This window comes from Stenella coeruleoalba (genome assembly GCF_951394435.1).
Source record: "Stenella coeruleoalba genome assembly, chromosome: 3".
Classification (NCBI taxonomy): domain Eukaryota; kingdom Metazoa; phylum Chordata; class Mammalia; order Artiodactyla; family Delphinidae; genus Stenella; species Stenella coeruleoalba.
Genome location: NC_137148.1, coordinates 62836070 through 62863247, shown reverse-complemented (window position 1 = coordinate 62863247; position 27178 = coordinate 62836070). Strand labels below are relative to the sequence as shown.

Here is a 27178-nt window from a genome sequence, read left to right as displayed (position 1 = left end):
CACTACTCTTCTAAGCACTCATTTCCCCTTCCAGGTCCCCTCTTCTCCCAGGAGAGTCTCTTAGATCCTATATTTGAAGGTATTTGTTCCAAAGGGAATCCAACCTAAAACAGATGCTGATACGTTTAAGCTATTAACCTTCTCAAAGGCATTTACATTTCAATGTCATTAATCTCTCTCTGTTGACTTGCATTTTCCAAATTCAAAGACCACTCTCAGTTCTCATTCTCCCTATCCTTGCTTTGGCACCTAAGAACAAGGTGTTGAAGAGTGGTATTGATCTGAGAGAAGGAAACCTGAGATCCTAGAATGAAACATTTTGTGTTGCAATCCAACCACTTATGCACTTAACCATTTCTTAAGCACCTACTGTGTGCCTGACACTGTGTTCTAGCTGCTGGAGATGTAGCAGAGAAGAGAAGCAAGGCCCCCGCCCTCATGCAGCTTCCACTCTAGTGGTGGCAATAAACAATAAATACACAAAAAGATACCATTTCAGACAGTGACAGGTGCCATGAAGAGGAATGTGAAACAGTGAACAATGCGATAGTGAAAGATGTGAAGAAAGCCCATCAGGCAGGATGGTTGCAGAAAGCCTCTTTAAGAAGGTGGCATTTCCACCGAAACGTGAAGGGCGGATTTAAGGAAAAGTGTTCCAGGGAGAGAAAACAGCAAGAGCGAAGACCTGGATTCAGGGACAGGCTTAGCACAGCACACAGGAGGTTCAGAAAAAAGCCAGTGTGGCTGGAATGTAGCAGAGGAAGGGTATGAGATGAGCTGAGAAGTAATCAGGTCAGGTAGGGCCTTGGAAGCCATGGTAAAGATGCAGAGAGGCTATCTTGCCCCAAGTCACACAGTTGGTAAATGGCAGAGCCAGGATGATAACCCAGGTCTTTTCAATCCTATCAAGTGTTTTTGCATTGTAATCTGGTTTATGCCCAAAATGGTGCTAGATGAAGAGAGACTTTACTGGACATTCCAAAACCGTCCTTCTTGGACATTCCAAAACTCTAAGAAGAGACAGACTGTTGTCTCACTCTCTTCTCTTCATTCTCTCTTAAAAAAAAAATACTAGATATGAAAACTTCAGAGTATACCATGCTAAATCATACAAATTCTGTCTTTTAAACAGAGGATCTGAATTTTATAGATATTATAAGTAAATACCTATTGAACATTTATCATATGATCCCATAGAGCATGCAGAGAAGTTATTTTGGTGTTGCTATGTTTGACCTTATTAAAACTCAAGCACACAGGATTGCCTAACATCTTTTTTTTTTTTCCCTAACATCTATTTTTAAACATAAGACCTACTCTCCCTATTACACATTAGGAAACTTAATATAGCTGAGGTGCTGGTCAGGATTAGCTACTACATAGATTGTCTGGGGCTTTTATGTTTTGCTTTTAAAATCAGAAGTAAATCAAAATAATTGTTTTTTAAAAGTAAATTTATGCTCAAAAAAAGAAAGAAATTGGCTAATAAACACCAGATGTGTGTTAGAGCTGGTGATGAGCACTGAACTCATGAGTGTTCCAGGACTGGCTATGCCATTAGACTAGGGTTAGAATCCTAGCATACTTACTAGCCATCTGACATTAGGTAAATTACTCAAGATTGCTAAGTCTCCATTTTCTCTTCCATAAAATGGGAATGAAAACAATGCATATATCATAGAGCTATTGTGAAAATAGACCAAACTAACAAGTGACCATGCTTGGAATAGACTAGCTATTCCTTGAGTTGATGTCGGTTTCCCTTCCTTCTCTGGGTCTCTGTTCACTCATCAGAAGCATAAACAGGTCAGGGAGATGATGCTAAAGTCCTGTCTAGGATAAATGTCATCAGCAGCCAGGCCTTCCAGCAATATGTGGACCACAGGGCAGTGAAACCTCCTGTTGTAGGCAGATAGAGAAGTTGGTAGCAAGATGACAAGGAGACCAACAGAAAACTCCCAGAGGAAGGAGCAAGGAGGCCTCAGAGACTGGGACTTGAAGGACCGGGATCCTAGCAGAACCCTGCCTCTGCTCCCCAGGCACAATTCATTTTACCAATGTATTTGCTTCAACTAATTACTTGTGAGATTATTTGTTTAATGCCTGCCCTCTCCAGAGACTAAACTCTAAAGATTAGGACCTCTGTTTTCTTCACTCATTCTAGATTTAATTTACTTTGTTTCGCACACAGTAGGCCCTCATCAAATATCTGCTGAATGAATGAGCCTCTTTTCTTTCAGTAGGTACATTTCTGAAATTGGAGGTGTCTCGAATTTAGCTAAGCAACATGGCGGCATTACTGCTCTGGCATTCATTTTGTTGGACCAAGTGGCCTGCAGGGGCCTTAAACTGACACCAGCCTCCTCATGTAAGAACATGTCCCGGAGACAGTCCTCATAGTAAGCTCCTGATATGACTTCCCCAACAGTTTTTGTGATCAATAGTCTCCCTCACCTTCCATCGTCTTCCCCTGTGTGCCCCTTAGATAAGACTCCTGTGAAATTTACCAAAACCCCATGCATTTTGGTTTGAATTGACTGATCCAGTCTTAGCCCAAGGACCCCCAAGAATTCCACACATAGACCCTAATAAAGGCATGTGTGCCAGGTTTTGTCTCTCCCTTTGCCTGTACTCACTCTGCCTTGACCTCCCTGTATGGCCCCTTGAGGTACGCTGTGCATTTCCTCCAGGACTTGTGAGTAGTAAACTTCTCTAGCTCAATTTCTCTTGTGGTCTTTTGTTGTTGAATTGCTACTCATGCTCACCATCCGGCACCCTACGTTCCACTTAATAAATGTTAATTTAATGAAGTCATAACAGGAGGAAATTCATTTTATTTACAAATCAACAATTTTAAGTGCCCTAGTGAACTCAGCCAATAAGAGGAAATTTGTGATGAAAATTTCTGTTTAGCTGTGGATTTTTTTTTTTTAAGAGAAGTGTACCCAAACTAAGAAAGCATAGTAATGGCTCCATGAGAGGGCTTTGAGCATTTAGAGTTTGGTAGCATCAATTAACCCTCCCACATATCTTGGACTTTATCAGACTAGGATGTAGAGTTTTGGAACTGAATACACTCCGGTTGCCTTAAGAGAGGACTTTTCTCTGGGCAAAATGCAAAGCCTATTCTTAACAGTCCATCTATGATCCAGCTCAAGGGTCAGTCTAGGGGAGGCTTCCCAATGAGTCACAGAAGGTGGGAATGATAACCACAGACATCCTAATTGAACAATCCCTCAGTACTTATCACTGTTGCCTCCAAGCTATTGTGTTTCCAGAGTCCCTGGCTATTGTCAATTCCTGGAAAATGAATGGTCAGCAACTAATGAAATTCTACCTAATCTAACAGGTTCAGCATCCCAACTAAATTTGCTTCTCAAGGGAATCTGGATGACTTGATATTCACCTGCTCATTCATTCACTCATTTATTCATGCCATTCACTTATTAATTCAACAAATATTCCCAGTCCTGGAAATTCTGAGTGATTCTGGATGAGAAAAAGAAAGCTCAAACAGAGCAGGAATTAGCACAAGAGCTGGAACCAGGAACTAAAGAATATCTAATCACATATTGTGTCTGGAATATCTTTCTGCCCAGCTGGAGTATCACCTCTGCAAAATCTTTCTAAATTTCATTTTAAGAAGAATATACTTCTTTTCTCTGTTCCCTTGTTAATATCCTCAGTGTAGTGCTATGACATTATGTTGGAGTTACCTGCTTCCCCTCACCAGGCTGTGAGCTCCTTAAGAAGGAACTGTGCCATCCAACCACCCTTATGTCTCTGGTGCCTTGCATAGGGCGAAGCATATAGAACTCATTATCAGTGGAACAGTTCTCTGCATTCCAGTGAAGTTAATGGATTTCTAGGTATTATCAGGCCTGTATTGTCCAATATGGTAGCCACTAGCCACATGTGGCTACTGAGCATTTGAAATGTAGCCTGGGGGTGGGGAAGAAGAATTGAGACGTACTGTAAATGTAAAACACACATCAAATTTCAAAGACTTGGCACACAAAAATGTAAAATATCCCATTAATAGTTTTTATATTGATCATATGTTGAAATGATAATACTTTGGATATTGAGTTAAATAAACATATTATTAAAATTAATTTCACCTGTTTCTTTTTACTTTTTCATGTAGCTGTTAGAAAATTATAAATTATATATGTGGTTCACATTGTAAGTATTTTATTATCCAATAGAAATATTGGATAATACTGGGTTACATCAAAGATTACTATTTCAGGTACAAACCACATCCAGTCTCTTATACCTGATTCTCTCTTTTGGTAGGAAGGAAGGGAATTTGGTTACTTTGTCCGAATTGAGTCAAGGCTTTCACTGAGCCTAGGTTCAGAATATCCAGGGAATATAAGACACTTTTTTTTTTTTTTTTGGCAAAATTCTATCAGTTAAAATGTCCCACATTTTGGTTGGTTTGCTGTTTTAAAGAAAAAAAATCCAACTCTTGCTGTAGTCCCCTATACGGAGTCAAAGTCTCACCAAGGGCATGTAATACCCATGCAGCCAACACTTAAATAGCTCTTCAATTCCTGGCTCCAAGAGCCTCTGCTTTATCTTCTCTCCTCCCTCAGTCTCTGGCATCCTAAGTAGTCACCCCTCCCATCTCAGCTTTTTCCACTGACCTCAGAAGAGGGCTGTCTCAAATAACACACTTGTCAAAACACCTAGGTAAGCACAGAAGTGAGAGACATCATATAAATAGACATATGGCAACAGACTGCTCCATACTGATAACAAAAACCATTTACAAACTCCCCTCACCTTCCAATAGGTTTCTTTCTTACAATGATTAAACGTAAATGTCACTAATAAGTTTAATTCTATCAGCTTAGGCAGACCTTTTTTATACAGGCACTGGCAAAGCTGCAAATGAACATGATTTTTAAGATTTGGGCACTGTTGTAGCAAAAACCTCTGCGCTTAAACAGAGAAATTAAAATTGACCAACAGAAAAGATCCAAAACAAAAATTCTGAAAAATTTCCAAGTGATCTGTGGGAAAGACCAAAAGAGTCAGGCTTCGTCGGACTACAGTCAGAAAAATACAAAACTCATGGATGTCTATTTACGTAACTTCCTCCATACAGGAGACCATAAGCTTGAAACATTTAGTACAGTTTTGGGCACCCAACAGGTGTTCAATGAGTATACGAGAGTATAGGCGCTTACTATTTAATGGGATAATGCAATCACCGTGCTTTTCTTTTCTTTTTTTAACCCTGAGTGGTATGGTAGGCAGAACCCAACTTCCTATTTTACTCTGAATACAATCAGAAGCCCTTATCAGGGCCTGCAAAGTCCTACATGATTTGCAACCCAACCATCTCTTAGACTCATTTCCCATCATTCTCCCCTTATTTACTCTGCTCTTGTGTTCCTCAAATAAGCCACACACAGTCCTGCCTCAGCGCCCTTGCACCAGCTCTCCTCTTTGCCTAGAATACTCATTCCTTCAGTCTCTGGTCAAATGTCACCTCATCACAGAGGCTTTCTTCACCACCTTATCCAAAACAGTATAACCCTTATCTGCTGTACTTGTCCTCATATCACTGATTGCCACCTGACATACTACATATTTGTTTGTCTATTTGTCTCCCCAACCTGGAAAGCCACTCCCAGGAGGGCAGGGACTTGGTTCATTTTGTTCACTGCTGTATCCTTTGTGCCTAGAAAGTGCGTGACACATAGTAAGAGTTCAATAAGTAGTTGTTGAATGAATAAACAAATGAACATAGATTGGAGTCCAGACACCGGGATCTAGTCCTAATTCTACCGCTAAAAAGTTGTGTGACTTTGAACAAACGTCCCCTGAAACTCAGTTGCTGAATCTGTAAAAGGATTGGTTGGGAAAAGATGTTTCTATAGCCTCTCCCAGCTCTCAAATCCTGCAGGTTTTATAGAGATGCTTTTTACATACAACTTTTGTATGAAGTTTTAGCAACATGAAAATCTTTTTCTTATATCCACAAACAATGAGCCCTCTGGGCACTTCATTATGATTGAAGACCCTGCTCCAAAGGCCCTGGATGAAGTCTTCCCCCATCCTTCCAGGCAGGATAGACCCCAGGACTTCCTGCCTACTTTGAGGTGTTTCATACAGACCTTTTCTTCCTTATATCTCTTATAACAGTTAATGACATAATTACATTTTTCTGTTTCTCCACCTAGAATGTGACTATCTTGAGGACAGTAATGGAGGTCTTAGTAATGTTTGTATCCCCAGCATGGTCCTTGGCAATTAGTAGGCATTCCATGAATGTTTAGTGAATGAAGGAACACAGGAAAGCCAAAGTGGAATAGGACCATTTCTCATACTGAAAATGGAGACATCACTCTCCCCTCATTGATGAATGGTGGGCAGAAGGTAGCTTGGCTGCTAGTAATGATTCATCTGAAGGGATGTAAAGAAATTAAAACTTACCGGTAACCTACTGAAGGCCAAGCACTCTTACACATGTTCACATAGTTTATTTAATCCTGTGACAACCTATGAATTAGGAATTATCACTAATTATCCTTTTTTATAAATCTGTAAAATTATCCCAATTTAGAGATGAGAAATATGGAGCTCAGAGAGGATGGGAGATTTGCCCATGATGGAATGGCAAACAGGGTTGCCACTCAGGACTCTTCATGCCAATGATATTCATATCACTGAATGATATATCAGAAGGGTAGTTCTCTAATCTAATACAAATACTGGCATGTATAATGGTGAGCTTCCCTGCACTTTACAATTAAAGGTGATTTTTTCCCTTGATTCAGAAAGGTGGCTATAGATAATTCTATATATTATTGCTGGAAGAACAAAGAAAAGATGCACAAGCAGATGACGACGCTTTGTACCTTTTGAGTTTTTAAAAGTGAAGTCTTTTTCTGATAATAAAGTGCACTGTCTGTTCATTACAGAAAAACCAAAAAATACAGTTAAAGAAAAAAGTTTAGTCGACCATTATCCCATCACTCAGAGACAATGACTATTAACCTTTTTTCAACCTTAAGGTTAATAAAAGTTACTATAACCTTTATTATGCTAAGCTTTATTAACCTTTTAAGCCTTTTTCCAATACACACTTTATTTTATAGTGAGATCATTCTAAATTATAAAATGAACTTTTTTTCAAATTCAATATATGCACTTCCCATACTGTTAGAAATCTTCATAAATAACATTTTAATAATGGCTTAATAATACCAAAAGAGATGCCATCATCAATCATTCTGTTATTATTACTTAAGCTATTTCCATTCAGTTACTTTCATGTTACTTTCATGCCTCTCAATTAAAAAAAAAATCAGTCTGTAAATCAACTTCTGCAAATAGTTCTGATCTTTGAGGAAACAGAGACAGAGACAACTTTTCCATTCAAGAAGGGGAAAACTCCCATTATTATTCGGAATAGTGAATAAAAGGTCTTTCCCTTTCCTCAAATAACCTTTCCATATAGAAGTTAGTTGGAGCCATTCAAGTTTCCCCTACAGTAAGAAAGGGTCTTTCCTCCAAAAGAAGGGAGGTGTGGAAGTCTAGCAGTGGCTGGGAGTAAACAGACAGAGGCTCACATCTTGGTTCTTACATTTACTTGCCTTATACCCTCAGTAAATTACGTAAAGCCTCGGTTTCCTCACGTATAACAGGACAGTTACCTCACAGCGCTGCTGGGAGGGTTTAAAATGAGAACTGAGCCTGGCATGGAGTGAGCCCTCTTTTAACTGTAAAACTTGGATGGAGGATTTGAGAGGAAGAATGTCTCATCATTTTTCCTTCCCATAAATTAAGAGAATATTCGAAGCTCTCACCTCTAGTCTCAGAAGAAAGAAGAACTTTAGGCCATATTTGTAAACTCACGCCCACCAAAATGGTTTGGTTTCTGATCACACTTTGAGGTTAGAAAACATTCAAGAACTCCCACTTCCCAGAGGAGTTCCTGCCAACAGAAACCTCTCTCCTGAAAGAGCCTACAGCTGCCACCTCCCTTCGCCTTGCCCCACCATGAAGCAATCCCTACATATCTCCCTTCCTTCTCTCTGCTGCTGCCTCTCTGCTCTGAGCCCTCCCCAAACACAACTTTCCAATCTGCCTGTCAGTCTCCTTTCTCAATGACACCAATCTGTTCTCCTAAATCCTCTCCAGAAGTTTACTGATTTCTTGTTACCCATGTCATCAAATCCAAAATTTTTTAAATGGGATGGCTTTCAAGGCCTCCACCACCACCATCTACCTCTTCCCCCACATTTCCCTCCACTCTACTTTCCGACGCTTGGCCTGGTGTCCACCTTATCATCTGTAGTCAGAGCAGGCTGACATTTACTGCAGATAAATTATGCCTTTACCTGAAGATCTTGACCTTTGGCAAAGGGCAACACAACACCAAAGTGGTATTTTGAATCTCTATCAGCTGCTCACATTTTAGAGTAAATGAGTTTTCAGATTCTTGGGTGGCAGGGGTGCAAATTTTGCTTGGGCAAAAGGATATGAGGATCCTGGATGCCATTAAGGGAAAAGGCTGGATTGACAGACTTCCCCTTCTCCGTACTGCCCAGGAATCACAGGTCCCTACTCCTGTTCCATCTCCCACAGGTGCCTTCTCTTCTGCGTCTCCTTTCTGCAATTCTTGCCCATTCTCCAGGGCCTAAGTCATGCCCACTACTTTTGAAGGCAGCCGCACATCTACACACTCTTCTGACCTTCCACGGTACCATGGTCTGTCCTTCCCTCCCCTCTCGTGTATTCAGCACACTGTCTCATGGTCCCCATATTGCTTCCTAACTTCTTCCATAAAGTCTTTGAGGGCAGGGACTGTGCCTGCTCCCCACTTGGTAAATATGTGACCGATATTCCAGACTTCTTATCTGACTGACAGTTCACCCTAATCAATGCCCCTCTGTGGGCTGTTTCAGCTTCAGCTCTGCTGTCTTTGGTTGGGCGGCACTTTTAACTTTGGGTAAGATGGGTGCTCTGCAGTGCTGCACAACCATCTGTCACCTACAAAGCCTTTCTACTGATATTAATAGATTTAGGAAGGGACACAACTAACAAACCGAAAAACAAACAAAAAACCTAAAACTAAAAACAAACACCCTACCCCCATCCCCATACTCAAAGAGAACAAGGAAAGGTAAAAACAAATCCAAATCGAGAGGAGATGATTCCTGCTGTTCTCATTTTAGGGCCTGCAAGAAAGAAGGGAGGCAGGGAGACCACATTTGTGTATAGTTATTACCTAATTGTATTCACATGTAATGTTGATAAATGTTTGAGACCAAAAAAAAAAAAAGCAGAATTTTAATAACAGGGGTGACTGAAATTCATGCTTCTTTTTTCCAAAGAATGTATGGGCGTTTGTACAAAAATTAAGTCCTCTTCTAGCAACCTAGGTCAGTGCTGGGCATCCAGGAGACTTTCAGTCCTTTGAAGTTTCCAGAGCGGCTTCTCGGCCTCCACCCCACCCCATACCCTCTTCTCCTCTAGCTCAGGGTTTCAAGATTGTTCCTAGGCTTTGGGCCAAATGTAGGCATTTCTGCGCAAGTCTGCAGTTCGGCAGAACCCGAAGTAAATCCCCAAGAATAAACAAGAGCAGCAGCAAGTCACAAGGAGCCGGCTGGGGGGAGGGGGTGGTAATGAGGGCGGAAAGGGGGATGGGGAGGGATGAATTTTGCTGCTCCAGCCGGGCCTGTCACTCCAGCCGACAGCAAGCACCTTCACCTTCAAGTTCTTCCCAAGGCAGCGCCCCCAGAGAGAAAGTGCTTAGCTCGAGGGAAATGAACCCCAGCGCTTAAAAAGAGGGAAAGGAAGGGTGCGGCGTTTCCCCCGCGCAGCACCCGCCCAGCCTCGCTGCCGCCCTCCCGGCCCAGGCGGCGCGCGTCTGGCTGCGGGCCCGGAGCGAGGGGCCCACGCTACCTGGCGTCCGGCTCCGGTTCCGACTCCGACTCCGCGGCCGTCTCGTCCTCCTCGCCCCCCGACTCCTCCTCAGTGTCCAGCCCCCGGGTCACCTCCTCGTCCGCGTCGGAGCCCAGGGCGCTGTCCGCGGCGTGGCTGCTCTCGCTGCTAGCCATCGCGCCTCTCCCGGGCCGGAGCTGGAGCCGGAACCGCCCGCGCAGCGCCTGGTGTTCTCCCTCTGACGGCGCCTCCGGCCCGGCCCGGCCCTGCCCTGTCCTGGCGGGGCGGCTCGGGTTCCCTCCTGGGGGCGGGCGAGCCCCGCGACTTTAAATAGAAAGCGTCAGAAAGTTTCACCACCGAGCTTCTGGGGCCGGGGCTCGGCGTCTCCTGTTCCCTGCGCGTCTAACTTCCCGCAGCCCTCCCCGCCCCAATTTAGGCGGGTCCCTGGCGGGCCCTTTGGGCAACTGGAGAGCACCACTCCGAGGGGCGCAGGCTCCCGCTGCATCCGGGAGTTGGGAGGAGGAAAGGCACACAGCCCCCCTGCTTCTCTTCCCTCTAGAGTGGGTTTGGTAGGCTTCAGGTTTGCAGCAGAACTGAGCTACTCGATGGGCCCTTATCCCAACCAAATAACTACTCCCTTTTACAGAGCAGAACACTTACTACTAGTTCAGGCACTCGTAATTTCCCCCTCACAACTCTGCTGTGGTAGGTTTAACTAAGATGCTGGTTTTATAAATGAGAAAACAGGCTCAGAAGAGCTTGGGTACCTAGCTTGCTCAAGGTCTCCTTTTGCTAGCAAGGTGACCCAATGGGAAACAAAGTCTGCCCATTTCAAAAGCCCAGTTTTGAACCATTGTTCAGTACTGGCTCCTTTTATATTTGCAAATCAATATTGTGTATTCTCTTCCTCAGTGACCCCTGGATTATTCAGCCAGGAAACTTTTATCTCCACAAATCTTAAAACTTTGAAGAGGAATAATTTCCCTACATTGGCCAAAGTCTGTTTTGTCTGAAATTCAACCCAAAGTCCCAGATCATGCCATGCCCATGTTTAAGAGCCCTCAATGGCTTCCCACTGTTCTAGGACTAAAGCACAAGGTCCTTGGGAAGATAAATGCTAACAACCCACATCTTAGCTGTCTGGTCTTGTCTTTGGAAGTCAGGAGTTCTAACGTTTATCAAGTCACACCACTGTGCCTTTATGTACACAATTCCTTCCACCTGAAACGTTCTTCCCGTCTTTATTTACCTGGGTACTCATCATTCAAGATCACACTTTTCTCTGAAATCCCCAGCTTAAGCTCAATAACACTGTTTTAGGTTCCCACATTATCCTATATTCAAATTATGTTTGTGTCTCTTTCCCCAGTAGACTGTAAGTTTATCTTTGTCCCATTATCCCCAACTCATACAAGCGCAGAAGCTTAGCAAAGTACTTAGCACATAGTAGGTGCTTAATGAACGGTCCCTGCACTGAAGAGAACAGGCCTGCTATGTACAACAGGTAGAGATATCTTCACAATACATAAAGATCTTTTTTTTCATAAGAATGATTTTATGGCTAAAAGAGCTAACACTGATTTTTAATTACAGCAAATTCTATTCACAGAGTTGTTAATATGATAAATGTAAATTAGGTAGTATTCCCCAGTTACAGTTATCCCTAGCTCATATGTGTGCATTAGGTCTGTGGGCAAAGAACCGCAGGTAGTTGAGGTACAGTACAGAAGCATCAGCTAGGGGGCATGAGAGGGAAGACAGCAATAGTCCAGCCTTCCAGGGTTCACTAAACCAGGTGTAACATCAGCAGTATGCATTCTCTTACAGCAGGTTGGCTTTTGCATTAGTAATCCCAAGTGTCTGCTCATTAGGACAAAAAGGAATCAATTGCAGCTGTGGGATCTATTAAACACTAATCAAAACTACAGGTGGGCTTCCCTGGTGGCGCAGTGGTTGAGAGTCCGCCTGCCAATGCAGGGGACGTGCGTCTGTGCCCTGGACTGGGAGGATTCCACATGCCGTGGAGCGGCTGGCTGTGAGCCATGGCCGCTGAGCGTCTGGAGCCTGCAACGGGAGAGGCCACAACAGTGAGAGGCCCGCGTATCACACACACACAAAAAAACTACAGGTATATTCCCTCCATTTAACTCAAAATTTCTTAGGAACACTAACTATAATCAACAAGATTTGTGGAGATCTTAGCTCAAACCAATCCAAAATTTAGAACTGCAGTACAGATTGCACATTTTAAACTTTCTAACACTACTTTCCTGAGTAACAACATAAATAGAAATGGCCAGATCGATACAAATAGAAAAGAATGTATTATTCACAACACAATTAAATAATTCATATTGAAAGTAATTTAAAAGCCTAAAAATTCTCTCAGGGCTTCCCTGGTGGCGCAGTGGTTGAGAGTCCGTCTGCCGATGCAGGGGACACGGGTTCGTGCCCTGGTCCGGGAAGATTCCACATGCCACGGGGCGGCTGGGCCTGTGAGACATGGCCGCTGAGCCTGCGCGTCCGGAGCCTGTGCACCACAACGGGAGACGCCACAACAGTGAGAGGCCCGCATACTGCCAAAAAAAAAAAAAAATTCTCTCATATATTGACAGACCACTTATCTGACATATTTAGCAGTCACAAAGTGCATAATCTTAGGTTTCAGTCTATTGATTTACGACTGGGTGTAAATTTATTAACTTCTTATCTGTTATAGCGATATGGCCGAAAAGCAGCAGCAGTGAGATAGGGGGCCTGGTGGTCATTGAAAGCTGAGGAAACAGTGGCATGAAGGAGTCCATGGTAAATTCTGGGGCTTTATTAGGAAATGTCATAATACTGTAGAGGCAGAATGCCCCAGACACTTACCCATGTCTGACAGCTACACAGTATTACTATGGAGTACTATGGCTATTATTTATTGTTTATAATTATTACCTGGAGTCATTACTGGAATATTAATTATACTCAACACATTCTGATAAAGAAGAGTTGCATAGTGTAAATTACATTTTAGGGAAATTTCCAAGAAAAAGAACTAGTACATAAAGCTTAATTGCTTCAAAAGCATTAATCATCAGTAAACTGAAAAATTCACCTGTGTGGAAAGCTTCATTCCTAATAATGCCAGAGAAATAGGGTGTTGATGTGGCTAGTTGGCTTAAAGATGAATGAACTTGATTCCAAGATTCTCTGCATAATCTAAATAATTACACACAATAACTGGATTCGGTTCAGCTCCAGATGATAACTACAGCCTCAATCTCATCTCAGAAGTAAAGACTTTCACAGAAGAAAGAAAAAAAAAAGCAAAAAACACATCGACAATTTCCATATATAAACTTTATTCCATTTGATCATACAAAAATTTAAACTTAAAGAAAAAAATGAAAATATGCACCTTTTATAAGTCAAAAAGCAAAAGTCTTGTTAGCATTTGAATTGGTCTGCAAAAAAACCAAATACATTAGAGGTACAAACTGTGCTACAGCAGGTCTAAAAGAAGTTGTACACAGTCCTTTTGAAAGTCCTTTTGAAAAAGTTAAAACTGTTTTTAAGATTATTTATATTTAAATTTACAGGCACTGACCAATTTACAAATATTTACATAAACCAAAAACGACCTTAATAAACACTGTAGCATTTTTAGCAGCCACCACTATTTCTTCTTGTGGAAAAGATATCTTTACAAACATTAAGCTTTTATTTATAATAATGTTATGTCTTATCTAGAACATTTTATAGTGGCTTACTGCCTAAAAATTCCAGTTTAGATTACAATCCTATAATTATACACAGAAAAAACTCTGATACTATCAATAGGATATAATCTCAACTTTGATCTTTCAGTTTCTGTTGCTTCATGTCACAGGAAAAATAAAAGCAGGAAAACGGGAAGTAAAACAAAAGTGCAAATTGCACTAAGCTACCATAAAGCACAGAGGACTTAACCTTTTCAAAATGTCTACACTGAACTGATTCTTCAAAACAATTCCCTAACTGCTGTACAATACACAGTTAGTGCTCATATTATTACAGTGCAAAATGTAGTTGTTTCAACACAAAATTTAAAGCAATCACAAGTACACCAAAAGCATGTGAGGTACTAATGAAATGCTAATATCGACACAAAGCCTCAGTTTATCCTGATGAGTCAAGTGAGGACTTAAGGCAATTGTCCAGTATTTCATGCCTCTGCAGTGATTTCACTGAAATAAAAGATTTCATTTTGCTTCAAGTAACTGAATAACTGACTCGAATCTTCACTTCACTAGAACAGACTCAGGCAACAAACCATCTACCGAAGGTGATACTTTTAAGTATGTAGACATCAGACCCTTTCCAAAACAGTCCACACATCTCTTCAGTATTAGCATGTGGTACAATTAATTACAGTTATAGCAAAAAACTTTTATTTGATAATTCTCAAAAAAATATTTTATTTGATCTCCTGAAAATTCATGCCATAATATTACTAATTATCAATGTAAACATTTTCAAAAATACATCTTTAAATCAAAGGGTTTTATTAGGAAATGTCATAATAAAATATGCATATATAAGTATGTCCTCTTAAGAATAAAACATGAAAACAAGAAGAACAATTAAAAAGAAACCATGATGAAGGTAAACAAAATGCATTATGATGTTACTACTGTTCTTTATTAAGAAATAGAGGCCAGTTATCTTTTCAGGACAGCAGTTCTTAACGGTAGTATACTGTTCAAATCTCGTTTGTTTTTCAATCTGTGCCATGACTGGAAGAGAAAGAAAAATCATTCTTAAAACCTAAAATATATGTGGAACAAAAGGCTGAAAGGAGAGTTACTAGAATGTTAACAGTGATTTCTCAAGGCAGTAAAATTTGGGGTGACTTTTTTGTGTCTGTGTTTTTATCTCCCAAGTTTTTAACACAGTAAAAGTATTGTTTCTGTCATCAGAAAGATGTTATTTAAAAACTTTACACCTGTGTAGTTCCAATTCATTAATAAAGAAATGAGCACATAGGTTGTACAAAAAGATGCAACTGACAATATTAACATTTATTCACCAATTTAGATAATGTCATTTAAAACAGCAAAGTAATTAATACAAAACCTTTGGGTTTGAGAGGGTAAGGAAAGATTACTTCAATTATTTGACTGACTATTTTGTATCTAGAAAGCTCTTCCAATTAAAAACTGTATTTATGAAGAAAGAGAGAGTAAATCTATAATAAAGCACCTTATACAATACATCTAGACAAGAAGAGTGAAAAGAATTTTTAAGAGAAATAAGAAACTGAAATTCTTGTTCATAAGCTAAAAATCTGGCCCACTACCAAAAAATCTGGCTGCAGATCTTTGCAGTTTGCTCTTACTTCAGTTGTTCAACTGACTAAAAGTACTGGTTTTATAGCTAAACAATCATAAATGAAAGCTCACCCATCAGTAAGAACAGAAATGTACAAATGCTATTTTTGAGTTCTCAATTTAATCTGATAGAGAAAAACATTCCCTCTTGGATACTTGTTTTGCCCTACAGAATTCCATTTCATTCTAAATTTTCTATTCTGGTTGACAAACTGAGAGGGCCTAATTTGAAGGACAGCCTGTAAACATGATACACTTGCATTTTTAATAATCATCAAAATAAAGTCCACTTTATGATGTCTCGGTAATGAAAAAATATGCCTCTAAAATGATCTTCACAAGTTCCTTGATCTTTTTATTCTATGAAGTATTCTCTCCTATATGTCTCATAATATTACTATACATATTTCTATCAATGTGTTTCTACTCTGTATTGTTGAATAACTTGAAGCTAGGAATCAAACCTAGCAAAATCACTGATGAAAAAATTCATACTGTGGACTAGAGAGCTAAGGAATAAACTACAGTTTACATATATATGACTTTATATATATAAAATGTGTGTGCACACAAACACATACATTTTGTTTAACTTCTCAGAATATAAACAAAGATAAAATGGAGCTCTAGTTCCTTGTTACAGGGGGTATATAGAAGAAAAATATGGAACAGACATGGCTTTCTTCTAAGGCTATATTTCTTCCCCAATATTTTAAGGAGGGAAAGGAGTCCTTTAGGTTTTATTCATTCATTTTGAGAGCTTAATAAGCTCACTGTGAAAATGCTTATTTCCACAAAGTGAAAGCCATGTGAGTAAAAGCGGAGTCAGATCTCTCTGAAGGAGTATTTCTAAATTCAAGTAATAAATTCCCTATTGCGCCACATTAATTGCTTCACAACACAGGAACCAGAGCTGTTCTTTCCTATTACCTATATGTTTTTTTTAATTTTCAAAGCACACTAGTGCACTAATGCTTCTAGAGTTAATCTGATGCATTGTTTACCTTTAAAAATTGATCCTTGATCATGTCAAACTTCTGCTTTTCATGCACAGCTCTGGCTGTATTTGTTCCATCAAAAGGTTCTACAATGTTAAATGCACATATAAACAAGAAATTATTAAAATGAGAACTTCAGTTTTTTATTTGGTTGAATTATATGAAATTGCCAATATTTGACAGTTTCTGACCTACACAGTAGCAATGGCATGTGGTTTAGCCTAACATCAGATTTATGTGTATAATAAATAGTTTTATAATAGCTATGAGCTAACAAAGTAGATAAAATTCAAGTGAGAAGATGTCTAAAGTAAACATCTTTAAGTAAACAGCATAGGTATATTAAGTATAAATCATAAAAATAGGTAAGATTTCTGAAGAATCATAGAGTCAAGAACCTACTGTGAGGTACTTCCCTGGTGGTGCAGTGGTTAAGAATCCGCCTGCCAATGCAGGGGACACAGGTTCGAGCCCTGGTCTGGGAAGATCCCATATGCCACGGAGCAGCTAGGCCTGTGCGCCACAACTACTGAGCCTGTGCTCTAGAGCCCACAAGCCACAACTACTGAAGCCCATGCACGTAGAGCCTGTGCTCTGCAGCAAGAGAAGCCACCGCAATGAGAAGCCCATGCACTGCAACGAAGAGTAGCCCCCGCTCGTCACAACTAGAGAAAGCCTGCACACAGCAATGAAGACCCAAGGCAGCCAAAAATAAATAAATAAATAAATAAATAATAAAAACCCACTGATTTGTCTAGCAGGAGAAAGGTCAATGCCTTTGAAAGTAGAGGTTTAATACCAGGGAGGATGGAAGACAGTGCAGAGAATTATGGTGTGACTAAATGGCTTAAAAAAAATGCAATGAGAACGGTAACTTGTATTAGAAATTTGGCAGTGAAAGACAGAAAAACAGGATAGAGAAAAAAGTGGACAAGACAGGAAGAGAACAAAATAAGAGATTTTATGTGTGTGTCTCCAATATTACTTTCCATGTCCCTACCCTCACCCCACTCACCCTTCACCCACAAAATAAGAGAGAAGAGTTCATATATAGAGACAAAGAAACTGATTCTATATAAGAGAATGAGGAAACTGAAGATAACAGTGAGAAAAGAAGGATAACTAAAGGCATCAGGAGTGAGATGGGAGCTGAAATAATGCCAGCAGTAGGTTAAAATTACTAGAGTTGAAGAATTTTGGCATAAAAAAGAGGAAAAAAAGTACTCAGAAAAGCCAGTAGGATCAAGTCAAGAGTACTTTTCAAGGATGAGAAGACCTATGTATGCTGTAAAGCTGAAAGAGAGAGACTAGTGAGAAAGAGAATGAAGTTGCTAGAATGAGGGGAAAGACCTCAAAAAAGGTGTGAAAGAATAGGAAATTTGATGGAGATGTTAATTTTAGATTTGTCATATAACCAGGTACGTAATTTTAAAAACTCCTTTTGCTTATTTTTTTATTGCTCAGAAAGGCTATTTCAAAAAACTTTATTGTCACAGTACTTTTCAAAATAAAATAACGCCATATGCTAAACTATCAGATCACAGTACGCAGCACTTTACAACTGTATTTAATATTCAAAAGAACCAAGTAACTAAAATAACATACACACACTGTGCAATTTAGCAAACAAAAGACCAAAGCAGGAGATTCAATTTCACATTTATAAACTCTTAATGTGTTGCATTATAATTCAAGATTAAAATACTCTAAATTTGATGTTTTCCTGCAAATGCCAAATCTCAACCCTTTATGTTACCTCAAGATTTACAAAAGTCATCAACTTGGCATCTGTGAGAACAATATTGCCTCTTGAAGTCAGTTTCCACTGACTTAAAGAAATATTCAACTACATGTAAATTAATTTTAGAGAACAGACTATCTGCAGACCATTTAATTTTTAAAGGAAAATCAATTTAATATTCATAAAAATCTAGCTTGTATTAATTATCAATATTTAAGTATAAAAGAACTAATTTTATTTCAAAGAATCATTTTCTTCTACCTGTATGTAAGTCATGAAACTAAATTTCAACCAACTACAAGCATGAGAGGTGCGTGAAGACTGCTCAAATCCTACTGACTGGAAAGATTCGACACCTAAATTCATGTTTATTATTTTACAACTAAAGAATTTTAAATTATTTTTTAATTAAAATCTTACGATTAAAAGACTTATAAACCACTTCAGAACATAAATGTATTACTTTTAGATGAAATATAAGCTGAAAGTATTCAAGTAATTCTCTCAGTACCATGATGATAGTTGGATAGGAAATAAGAGAGTGTTGTGGGAAAGCTACCTTCTACACAGATGTATTTATTTCTCCACTCAATACCATCAGGCCTGGGAATGGCTTTGGCTTCACGAACTGAAATCATTTGACTGTTCCAGCTATCAAAAGAAAAACATTAATCATGTTAACTATTTTCTTAACTTTCCTTTTATTATTTTTATTATATCAGTAGTTAAGCCTACTCTGATCTTCTCATAGAACTGGAATTTGCTTCAACCCTCTGCACCTCGATCCCCATTTCCCCTTCTCTACTTCGTTTGTCTCCACAGCACTTACATTCTAACAATTTGCTTATTTATTATGTTATTGTGTGTCTCCCCTAAATAGAATGAAAGCTCCAAGATGCTGAGCTATTTGTGTATTTTACTCTTCACCTAGTTGCTTAGTATAAACTAGGTATTCAATACATATTTTTTGAATAAATGAAGTAATATGAAAAATAAAATGTAAGTAAGCAAAAAAACTATGTTCCTTCTTAACACCCCAGTAAGAATTTTTTATTTGGTAAGAGAGAGGTAATCCTCTTGTGTTGTTTTCTGGCATCATTAAATAATTTCTGTTCAGGTGCACCTCTACCGATATGATTTATAGTAGAAAAATTTTTAATTTTCCAGTAGAAGCAAGAAGATGCTGTTTTAAGAAAAGAAAAATACTCTATGAAAACATACCGTTATTGCTGTATATCAGATGTAGATGTTAACAGTGAAGTTTTATTCAAGTAAAACAATTTTATCAGCATGCTTGAAGGTAAACTGTCCCGTCTTTAGTATATCCTAACCTTACACTGTTCTTTTAAATTTATAATAATTTTGTACAAGTTCAAATTATAATAATTTTATACAAGTACAATTTTCCTTTTTTCAAAAACATTTTAAAAACACATAACCACTCAGCTTGTATTCAATAGAAAAATGAGTTTGGGGTATAGCTGATATCTTTTTTTCAGCTGTATTTAGCTTTCTCCATCATTTCAGTAGGAGAAAGACCATGGTTTGGGACATTCCAAATGCAACACTTGTCCTACTCTGTCTCTATTTATTAGAGAATCCATAAGGATATAATCGTGGGTCCAGTATGGCATTTGTTTCTGGAAAATTGACTAATTTCTATGTTAAACATGCAAGAAAATATTGCATCTTGTAAAGTTTGATAACTGAAAAGAATCCTCAATGTATGATTTTCTATTTTTTCTTACCAAGAATACAGTTTAGAAATAGTTTGCAAAGACAGCTTTAAGTTCTTTAAAAATATATATCAGAATTTATGTTTTTTAAAAATAAGTGGGTTGTCAAAAAGAAATACTTAGGATTGGTTACAGTAAGATGTTTTAGATCCTTCATGTGCAGCAGCTCTGTTAGTTTGGACTCCAAACAGAAAAGAAGTACACTGCTCTACTGGTCCAAGTGTGTTACCAAAATTTTCTTAAAAATAACAATGTAAAGGGGAGAGTTATATAACCACATTGCTGACCCACACAAAATTACAGTAGAATTACATTTTGTGCTACTTCACTTTATACCGCGTAAGACAAATTTCACTAATGAAATGAACTTTTTCCTGAGACTACTTGTTTCTAATTTCAACTTATAGAACAGTGGAATCTGCAGTAGAATTAAAATAGGAAATATTATGTTAAAAGGAGGTGGACTGATTTTTTTCTCTCAGACAAGTTTAAAATATTGAAATACTGTATCCTGCTGTTAAACTAAAACTTTTACTTTCTTAAATCAAAGGAACTCTCTTCACCACTATATTTCTATTAAATCCAATCCTGAATTTATATTACATGCCAGTATTTGATTCTAAACTGGATCACAGGAACATATGTGACACAACCATATTCACTTTTTCATCACTAATCAGAAGTGTTTAATCTTCAACCTATAAACAACCCAAACAATTTAGTTATTTAAATGACTGTACCATTTGAAGTACTTCATAGAGGAATTAAAAAAGAATATTTGAACCACTACTATTTGGACTGATTCAATCTACTGCATTTTTGAAGAACTTTCAAATATTTGAAATTATTAAATATTTCAAATCATAAACATGATACATAACTTATATACTACTTTTAATCTTACAGGTGAATTTAAATGTAGAATTCAAATGGTAATTTAGAAATATTTTCCCTATACATTTCCTTCTTTAAAACAGGCTCTAAACTAAGCCTTTTATCATACCATATTTCTCTACCATAATTTGCTTGCCATGTGAAAATCTGTCATTGTCACTCAATAATTAAAGTATAAAATAAGATACAATCTATAAAAGAGGGATGTTTCAGAAAAGACTAGAACAACAGATATGGGGCTTAATCTAAAACAGATCTGATAATGTATGATAATCTTTTGAATATAAAACAGATTTCTGACTATATTGGTAAGATGCTTGCTTTTTTTCTTCAGTAATGATAATGAGCTGGTACTCATTTATTAATTCTCTTCTAGCCATTCTTTTTGTGACAAACGAAGTATTTTGAGACAATTGATTAAATTGGAAATGCAGACTTCAACAACATTACAAAGAAAAATTTAAGTCTAATATAGACAAAATTATGTGTCCGATACCACATGACTGCATATATGCTAAGACTAGTCAAAGTAAGTGAAAAAATTGTATATTTTTATTCTATTACTAAGGGTTGGGAAGCAAATAATCAAACAAACAAACACTTTGTTAGGGATTTCAAATCTTGTAAACAGAGAAAAAGCTTGACTCTAATCCTGGAGTTTTGTTTTGTTTTGACTGGCTCCTCTTCTGCCTGACCCTTTAAATGCTGGTGTCTATCAGGACTTTGTCTTTTTCAATCTTTTTCAAATGCTAGAGCACCCATCCGGGCTTCAGTACTCTGATGTTTCTTTCCCAAATCTTCTTCTCCAGCTACTAAGCCCCACGACAAAATGTACAAGTACCTATTGGAAACTGCCACCTAGATGTCATGTAGGCAACACTGTGCCCATTTTCAAGACTGAATTTAATATGTCCTGTCCATGGTCAATTATTAAAATCACTCCCTTGCATATCTCTCAACTCTCTTACCTGCTCTTGCTGCACTGAACTTACTTGGCTGATACAACTATAATTAAATCTTTGTTTACTCCAATCCTTTCCCAAGCAGCTAAACAGCGCTGGAGAAAAAATGCAACCATATTGACCTTTCCGTTTATGATCACTTTAAATTCATGATGACTTAGCTCAAAATGATCCTAAATGCCACTACCCACCAATCATACTATATTTCCATAGTTAATTCACTCCTTTACTCTTCTACGTGACAATTCATACCTTCTCACTTCTCAAATCTACTCCCTCACAATCCTTCCTGGCTGATGTCCATGCTTCATTTCACTAAAAAAACTAAAACAATCAAAAGATAGTTTCCTCTAGCTCCCACCACATCAACCTGCATTTGTCTGTATCTATATATTCTTTTTTTCCTCATTATTATTAATGAATTGTCAGCGCTTCTATTCCACTGGTGCTCTAGATTCCAATCCTTCTCTACTCAAACAAGTAGACTGTTCAACAATTTACTACAATTTTTCTGGTATCATCAATTTTGCCATAAAGATGGCAAAATTTCTTTCTAAAAACAAAATCTCAACCCTGCTTAATCCTCCAATTTCTACCCCACTTTTTCTGCTCCCTTTACAAGTATGTAAATTTCCCTAGAGAGTTAGCTACACTACCTAAATCCTCCCCTCCTTTTCTCTCTTTAGCTCACACCAATGACACTTTTTTTTTTTTTTTTAAATAGGGAAGAAGTGGATTTATTTAGAAAGAAACACACTGCACAGAGAGAGTGTGGGCCATCTCAGAAGGCGAGACCAGCCTGGGGAGAAACACACTCCACAGAGTATGGGCCATCTCAGAAGGTGAGAAAGGCCCCAATGACGCTTTTTATCCACTGCTCCTGTCAAGGGTCCAGTAGCCTCCACATGGACAGATGCTTCAATGGTCAGCTTTTAGTTCTCATCTTGTACTTGATCTATCAAAAAATGTGACGCACATAATCACTCCCTCCTCCTCAAAACGTTTTTCCCCGTTGGATTCCAAGACACCACATTCTATTGGCTTTCCTCCTTTCTCAATGATTCTTCCTTTTTTGATTACTATATATTAGTTCCTTCTCATACCTAATCTATTTTTATTTCATCTCTGTATTGACATTTTTCAAAGGGAAAAATGAAAAGCATAAAACTTAAAAGCAGTGCAACAGTGGTTAATATTTTGCCACATTTGCTTGTGTATATGTGTATGTTTTGAACTGACCCTTTTGTTTAAGCTGCAGACAGAGTGAAACTTCATTTCTTTATCCTTTGGCATATATCTAAGAATAAGGCTATTCTCCTTTGTAATACCAACAGCATCAAGAAATTAATGTAACTCAAATGCCTTTTATAATTTTTCCACCCTCTCTACAATCAGATTGTAATCCAGGTTCATCCACTGTATTTGATTGTTCCACCTCCTTAATCTGGAAATGTCCCCTCCACTTTTTTTTTTTAAGATATTGACTTTTTGAGAGACTAGGCCAATTGTTTCACAGAATATCTACATTCTGAATTTGTCTTTCTCTCTTCACTGTCATTTAAAGCACTCTTGTATCTTCTGTATTTCCTGTACCCCTCTTAACACTGGAGTATCTAAGGGTTTAGTCTTTGGACTAAACCTTTTCTATCTATATTCCCTTGGTTTTCTCAAAAAGTTTCCTAGCATTAAATACCATCTACCTGCTGACAACTCCCAAATATAAAGCTCTAACTGTGACCTCGCTCCTGAACTCTAGAGTTGTATATCCAACTCTACTCAGTATCTCTACTTGAATATTTTGTGGGTATCTCAACCTTAAAATGTTCAAAATCAGTAATGTTCCTCCCTTGTCTTCCGCATCACACCTAATGGCAACTCCACCTTTGCAGTTGCTCAGGCCAAAATCTTAGAAGCCATTCTTGGCTCCTCGCTTTCTCTTAGGTCACATCTAATCTATGGCAAATCAAAATGTAAGTGGAATCTGACCACTTCTCATCCACTTCCACTGCAACCACCTTTACCCAAGCTACATGACTTCTCTTAGATTACTACAACACCTTTCTAAACAGTCTCCTTGCTTCTGCCTTCGGCTCCTCCTTCAGTCTATTCTTATCCACCAACCAGGATGAGCATGTTATAAACTAAATCAGATCACGCAATTTCTCTACTGAAATCCCTCCAGTGGTTTCCCATTTTACCCAGAGGAAAAGCCAAAGTCATCAAAATTAACCACAAGACCCTACATGACATGGACTTCCTTAACTCTCTGACATCATTGACTTCTACACTCTCTTCCAGTCACACTGGCCTCTTTGCTGTTCCTTGAACATGTTAGGCAAACCTCCACCTCAGGGTCTTTGCAGTTGTTTTTCCTTCTGTTTGGAAAGCTCTTCTCCCATATAGACACATAACTCACACTTTCCTCTCCGTTGGGTCTTTATTTCAAAGGTCACCTTTTCGGTGAGACTGTCTTACCACGCTAGGTATTAAACGGCAATACAGGTATTAAAATTGCAACAACTACACACACCAGAATATCCTTTCTTGCTTTTGCTTTATTTTTCTCTACTTACCACCATCTAACATACTGTACATTTGTTTACTGTCTATCTCTCCATACTACAAGATAAGCTCCATAAAGACACTTTTGTTAACTGCTATATCCCCAGTGCATAGAAAATAGCTTGGTATAGAGTAGGCACTCAATGATTTACTGATGAAATAAAATGAGGAAAAAATAGTAAGAAAGGAGATAGAAAAATTGTTCTTTGTATTTCCGTTTTCAAAAAATGTATGTATTTAAGTATATAGGTATGTATTTTTAATCCAACATATAAACTAGCAGTAATGACATGTGATTGGGCATCCAGAAAATAAAGAGAATTATAAAACAGATACCTTTTAAGGTTCCTAGAATCTCCAGTAGCTATGAGTCTGTAAGATATTTAGAATTTAAAATTTTCTTTTCTTTTTTGTTGTTTTGCTAAGTTACAAAGTGATTAAATTCTGACTGTATGTTTTTCTAGACTCCTGAACCACCTGATCCTTTTTTTTCCTATTGTGTCAGTTCCTCATTCCTAGGTACATTTCTAGAAAGCTGGCTTCATTTTAAGAATTTTCAGCAGCAAGGTTTAAGGAGAAAGCTGCGAGTGAAGTAGGTAAGAAAATCGTTTTAATGGTAATTTTAAATGGCCATATAAAATTTCTGCACCATTCATACCAGGTACTCAAGCATCCTTTCACAGGCACTTAATTCTTTGTCTTCAAGTAAAGGGAATTTTTTAATAGTATCTCAAAGTTCAGAAAACATCCTTACAAATGCTTCTAATGGCTGCCAGAATTCTTCTGCACAGCACCTAGTTCATTACCATGACTACACTCTTGGCTATGCTCCCTACAGTCAAATTTCTGAAAATATCTGGTATGAAACAACAATGCACTATATGATGAAACAGTAGGTGAAGATGTCACCTAACTCATGTAGCATCATAACAAGTGTGTCCAAAAGTTCAAAACCTCTTAGCCAGATTCATTTGGCACAGCAAGCTAGTTTCTGTTAATACTAAACTAACATACAAACCTGCACATCTACCATTTTGTTTCAGTCCAACAAAGCAGATGATTTTCAAAGTATTTCTCTAGATGCTCTAATCCTAAACTCTACATGGCAGAAAAATATCTTTCTTCTATGAACTTGCCCCAATATCTAATTTACATGACACAACAGATGATGCCAATACAGTCTAACAACTAAGAATGTGGTTTTAGTCACCTGAATTTGAATCCCAGTTCTCTAGCTATCTAACTGTATCGTTACGGGCAAGTTTCAAGTTCACAAATTCCCGAAGTTTGAAAGGGGTTATTGTGAGGATTAAATGAGATAATACATGGGATTCACTCGGCATACTGCAGGACACTAGGTAAACATTCACGAAACATTAGCTATTATCATTGCAACATCTTAAAAAATCTTAACTCTAGAATAACCTTTATATTCTCTTATGTCCCATGTCTCATACAGTCTTAAATCTTTCCTCATCTTTATACAGATGAAAGCTCCTTCCTTTTTATCTTTGTTGCCTAGACTTACATTCAGGTCCTGGTCATTTTTAACCTGGATTATTATAACTTCATTCTTCTTGAACTACTTTTCTTCAGCACTTTTCTTACTCCTTTTGTTAACCTAATTCAGTAATTTCTAAGTCACCTTGACGATCTCTGACTCATATCCATAATCTTACTTTCTGCTTCAAAATTATTTACCTATAGCAAGTATTTTTCAAGTACCACTACCTGGCATTGGGCTAGGTAATGGAGACACAACCATAAACAAAACAGGCAGTCTGATAGAAACTTTACTTGGAGAAATGTAAAGAACACTTCTTCCTTCAGGTCCTATGTTTCAAATCATCTTATATGAGTCAAGTTTCTTTAAAACTCCTGTATGACAGCAGATAATATCAACATTTCAGTAAAGTATCATAGTTAAGAGAGTGAATTTTGCAGTCAAAACTATCTGAAGTATTCCCCTTACTACCTGTGTGATCTTTGGGCCAGTTTCCTCACCTCTCTATATGCCTCACTGGTAAAATAGGCATAAAATAATACCAACTCATTTGGCTATTATGTAAACTAATGACATAATACATATAATCTGCTTAGAACAGTTCTTCCCACCAAGTAATAGCAATTTATTAGGCTTACTATTATTGTTCCCCTCTCCAAACCTCTTCAAACTGGCACCCTATGGTCACTGTACCCTCCTCCTCTAATTGTACAACTTCTAAGTTCTCTCATTCATTCTCTCCTTCAAGCTTTTCCAAATTGATCAGAAGAGCTGCAAACAACCCCTAATCCCATTCTATCTGGACTAAAAACTCCTGTAAGAACTTTCAGTTATGGCCAGCCTGACTACACACTTTACTGTTTCATGTTTATGTATCACCCTCACCAAAAAAAAAAAAAAAAAAAAAAAAAGGAAAAGGAGTAGTCCTTGATTTGTATATCATACAAACACAACTATTTATTCAGATATCAAGTATTAAGTAGAACTTTTTCCAAGTTGTTTTAGCTGTGTTTTTTATTACAAATTTTAAGTTCCGGGAAAACAGATGTTCCATACTATACAGCACCTACACAGGACCAACACAAACATTTATTCAGGCCCTACAGTGGAAAGAGGTGGCTAAATATAAAATGGGATCACTACTGAAATCAACTAAAACTGGGCTTATTGAACTATAATTTTTTTTATTAGCTAGAAACAGGAAAGCTATTTAGTTTCTAATTAATTATTAGATATTAAATTTTATAAACTACACATTTTTGGAGTAGTTTACAACACTGGAATTGATAAATACAGTTTATGACCCAATTTGTAGCATTCACTTATTTACAAACGAATAAACACAATTTGAAATTTCACTTACTCAAATTCTGTAGCATAATATTTAAGAAAGCCCAGTAAGAGGTCCCCAAGATTTGATTCATTCTTTGAGAGGTAAGGAGGAACATTACACGGAGCTTGATGTACAAGGTGCAGCTGTATAGCAGGACTAAAAGATTCCTATCAAAAAGAAAAAGGGAA

General features: G+C 38.0%; 2 protein-coding genes across 6 annotated transcripts in view; both read right to left on the bottom strand.

Annotated features, from left to right (window-relative positions):
* CMYA5 (cardiomyopathy associated 5) overlaps positions 1–10585 on the bottom strand; it is a 106249-nt gene extending 95664 nt beyond the window's left edge. For both annotated transcript variants that reach the window (XR_013827621.1, XM_079916971.1), the window contains exon 1: positions 9928–10585. Coding sequence is in view for 1 of the 2 variants with exons in the window: in XM_079916971.1 (XP_079773097.1) it covers positions 9928–10082 (155 nt within the window). In the remaining variant the exon portion in view is untranslated. The remainder of the gene's footprint in view (positions 1–9927) is intronic.
* Positions 10586–14470: 3885 nt separating this feature from the next.
* The window catches only part of TENT2 (terminal nucleotidyltransferase 2), a 57710-nt gene continuing 45002 nt past the window's right edge, over positions 14471–27178 (bottom strand). For all 4 annotated transcript variants that reach the window (XM_079916615.1, XM_079916618.1, XM_079916616.1 and 1 more), the window contains 4 exons: positions 27021–27157; positions 18559–18650; positions 16265–16344; positions 14471–14666 (listed from right to left, as the gene is read on the bottom strand). In XM_079916615.1, coding sequence (XP_079772741.1) covers positions 14592–14666; positions 16265–16344; positions 18559–18650; positions 27021–27157 — 384 coding nt within the window. In that variant the 3' untranslated portion in view covers positions 14471–14591. The remainder of the gene's footprint in view (positions 14667–16264; positions 16345–18558; positions 18651–27020; positions 27158–27178) is intronic.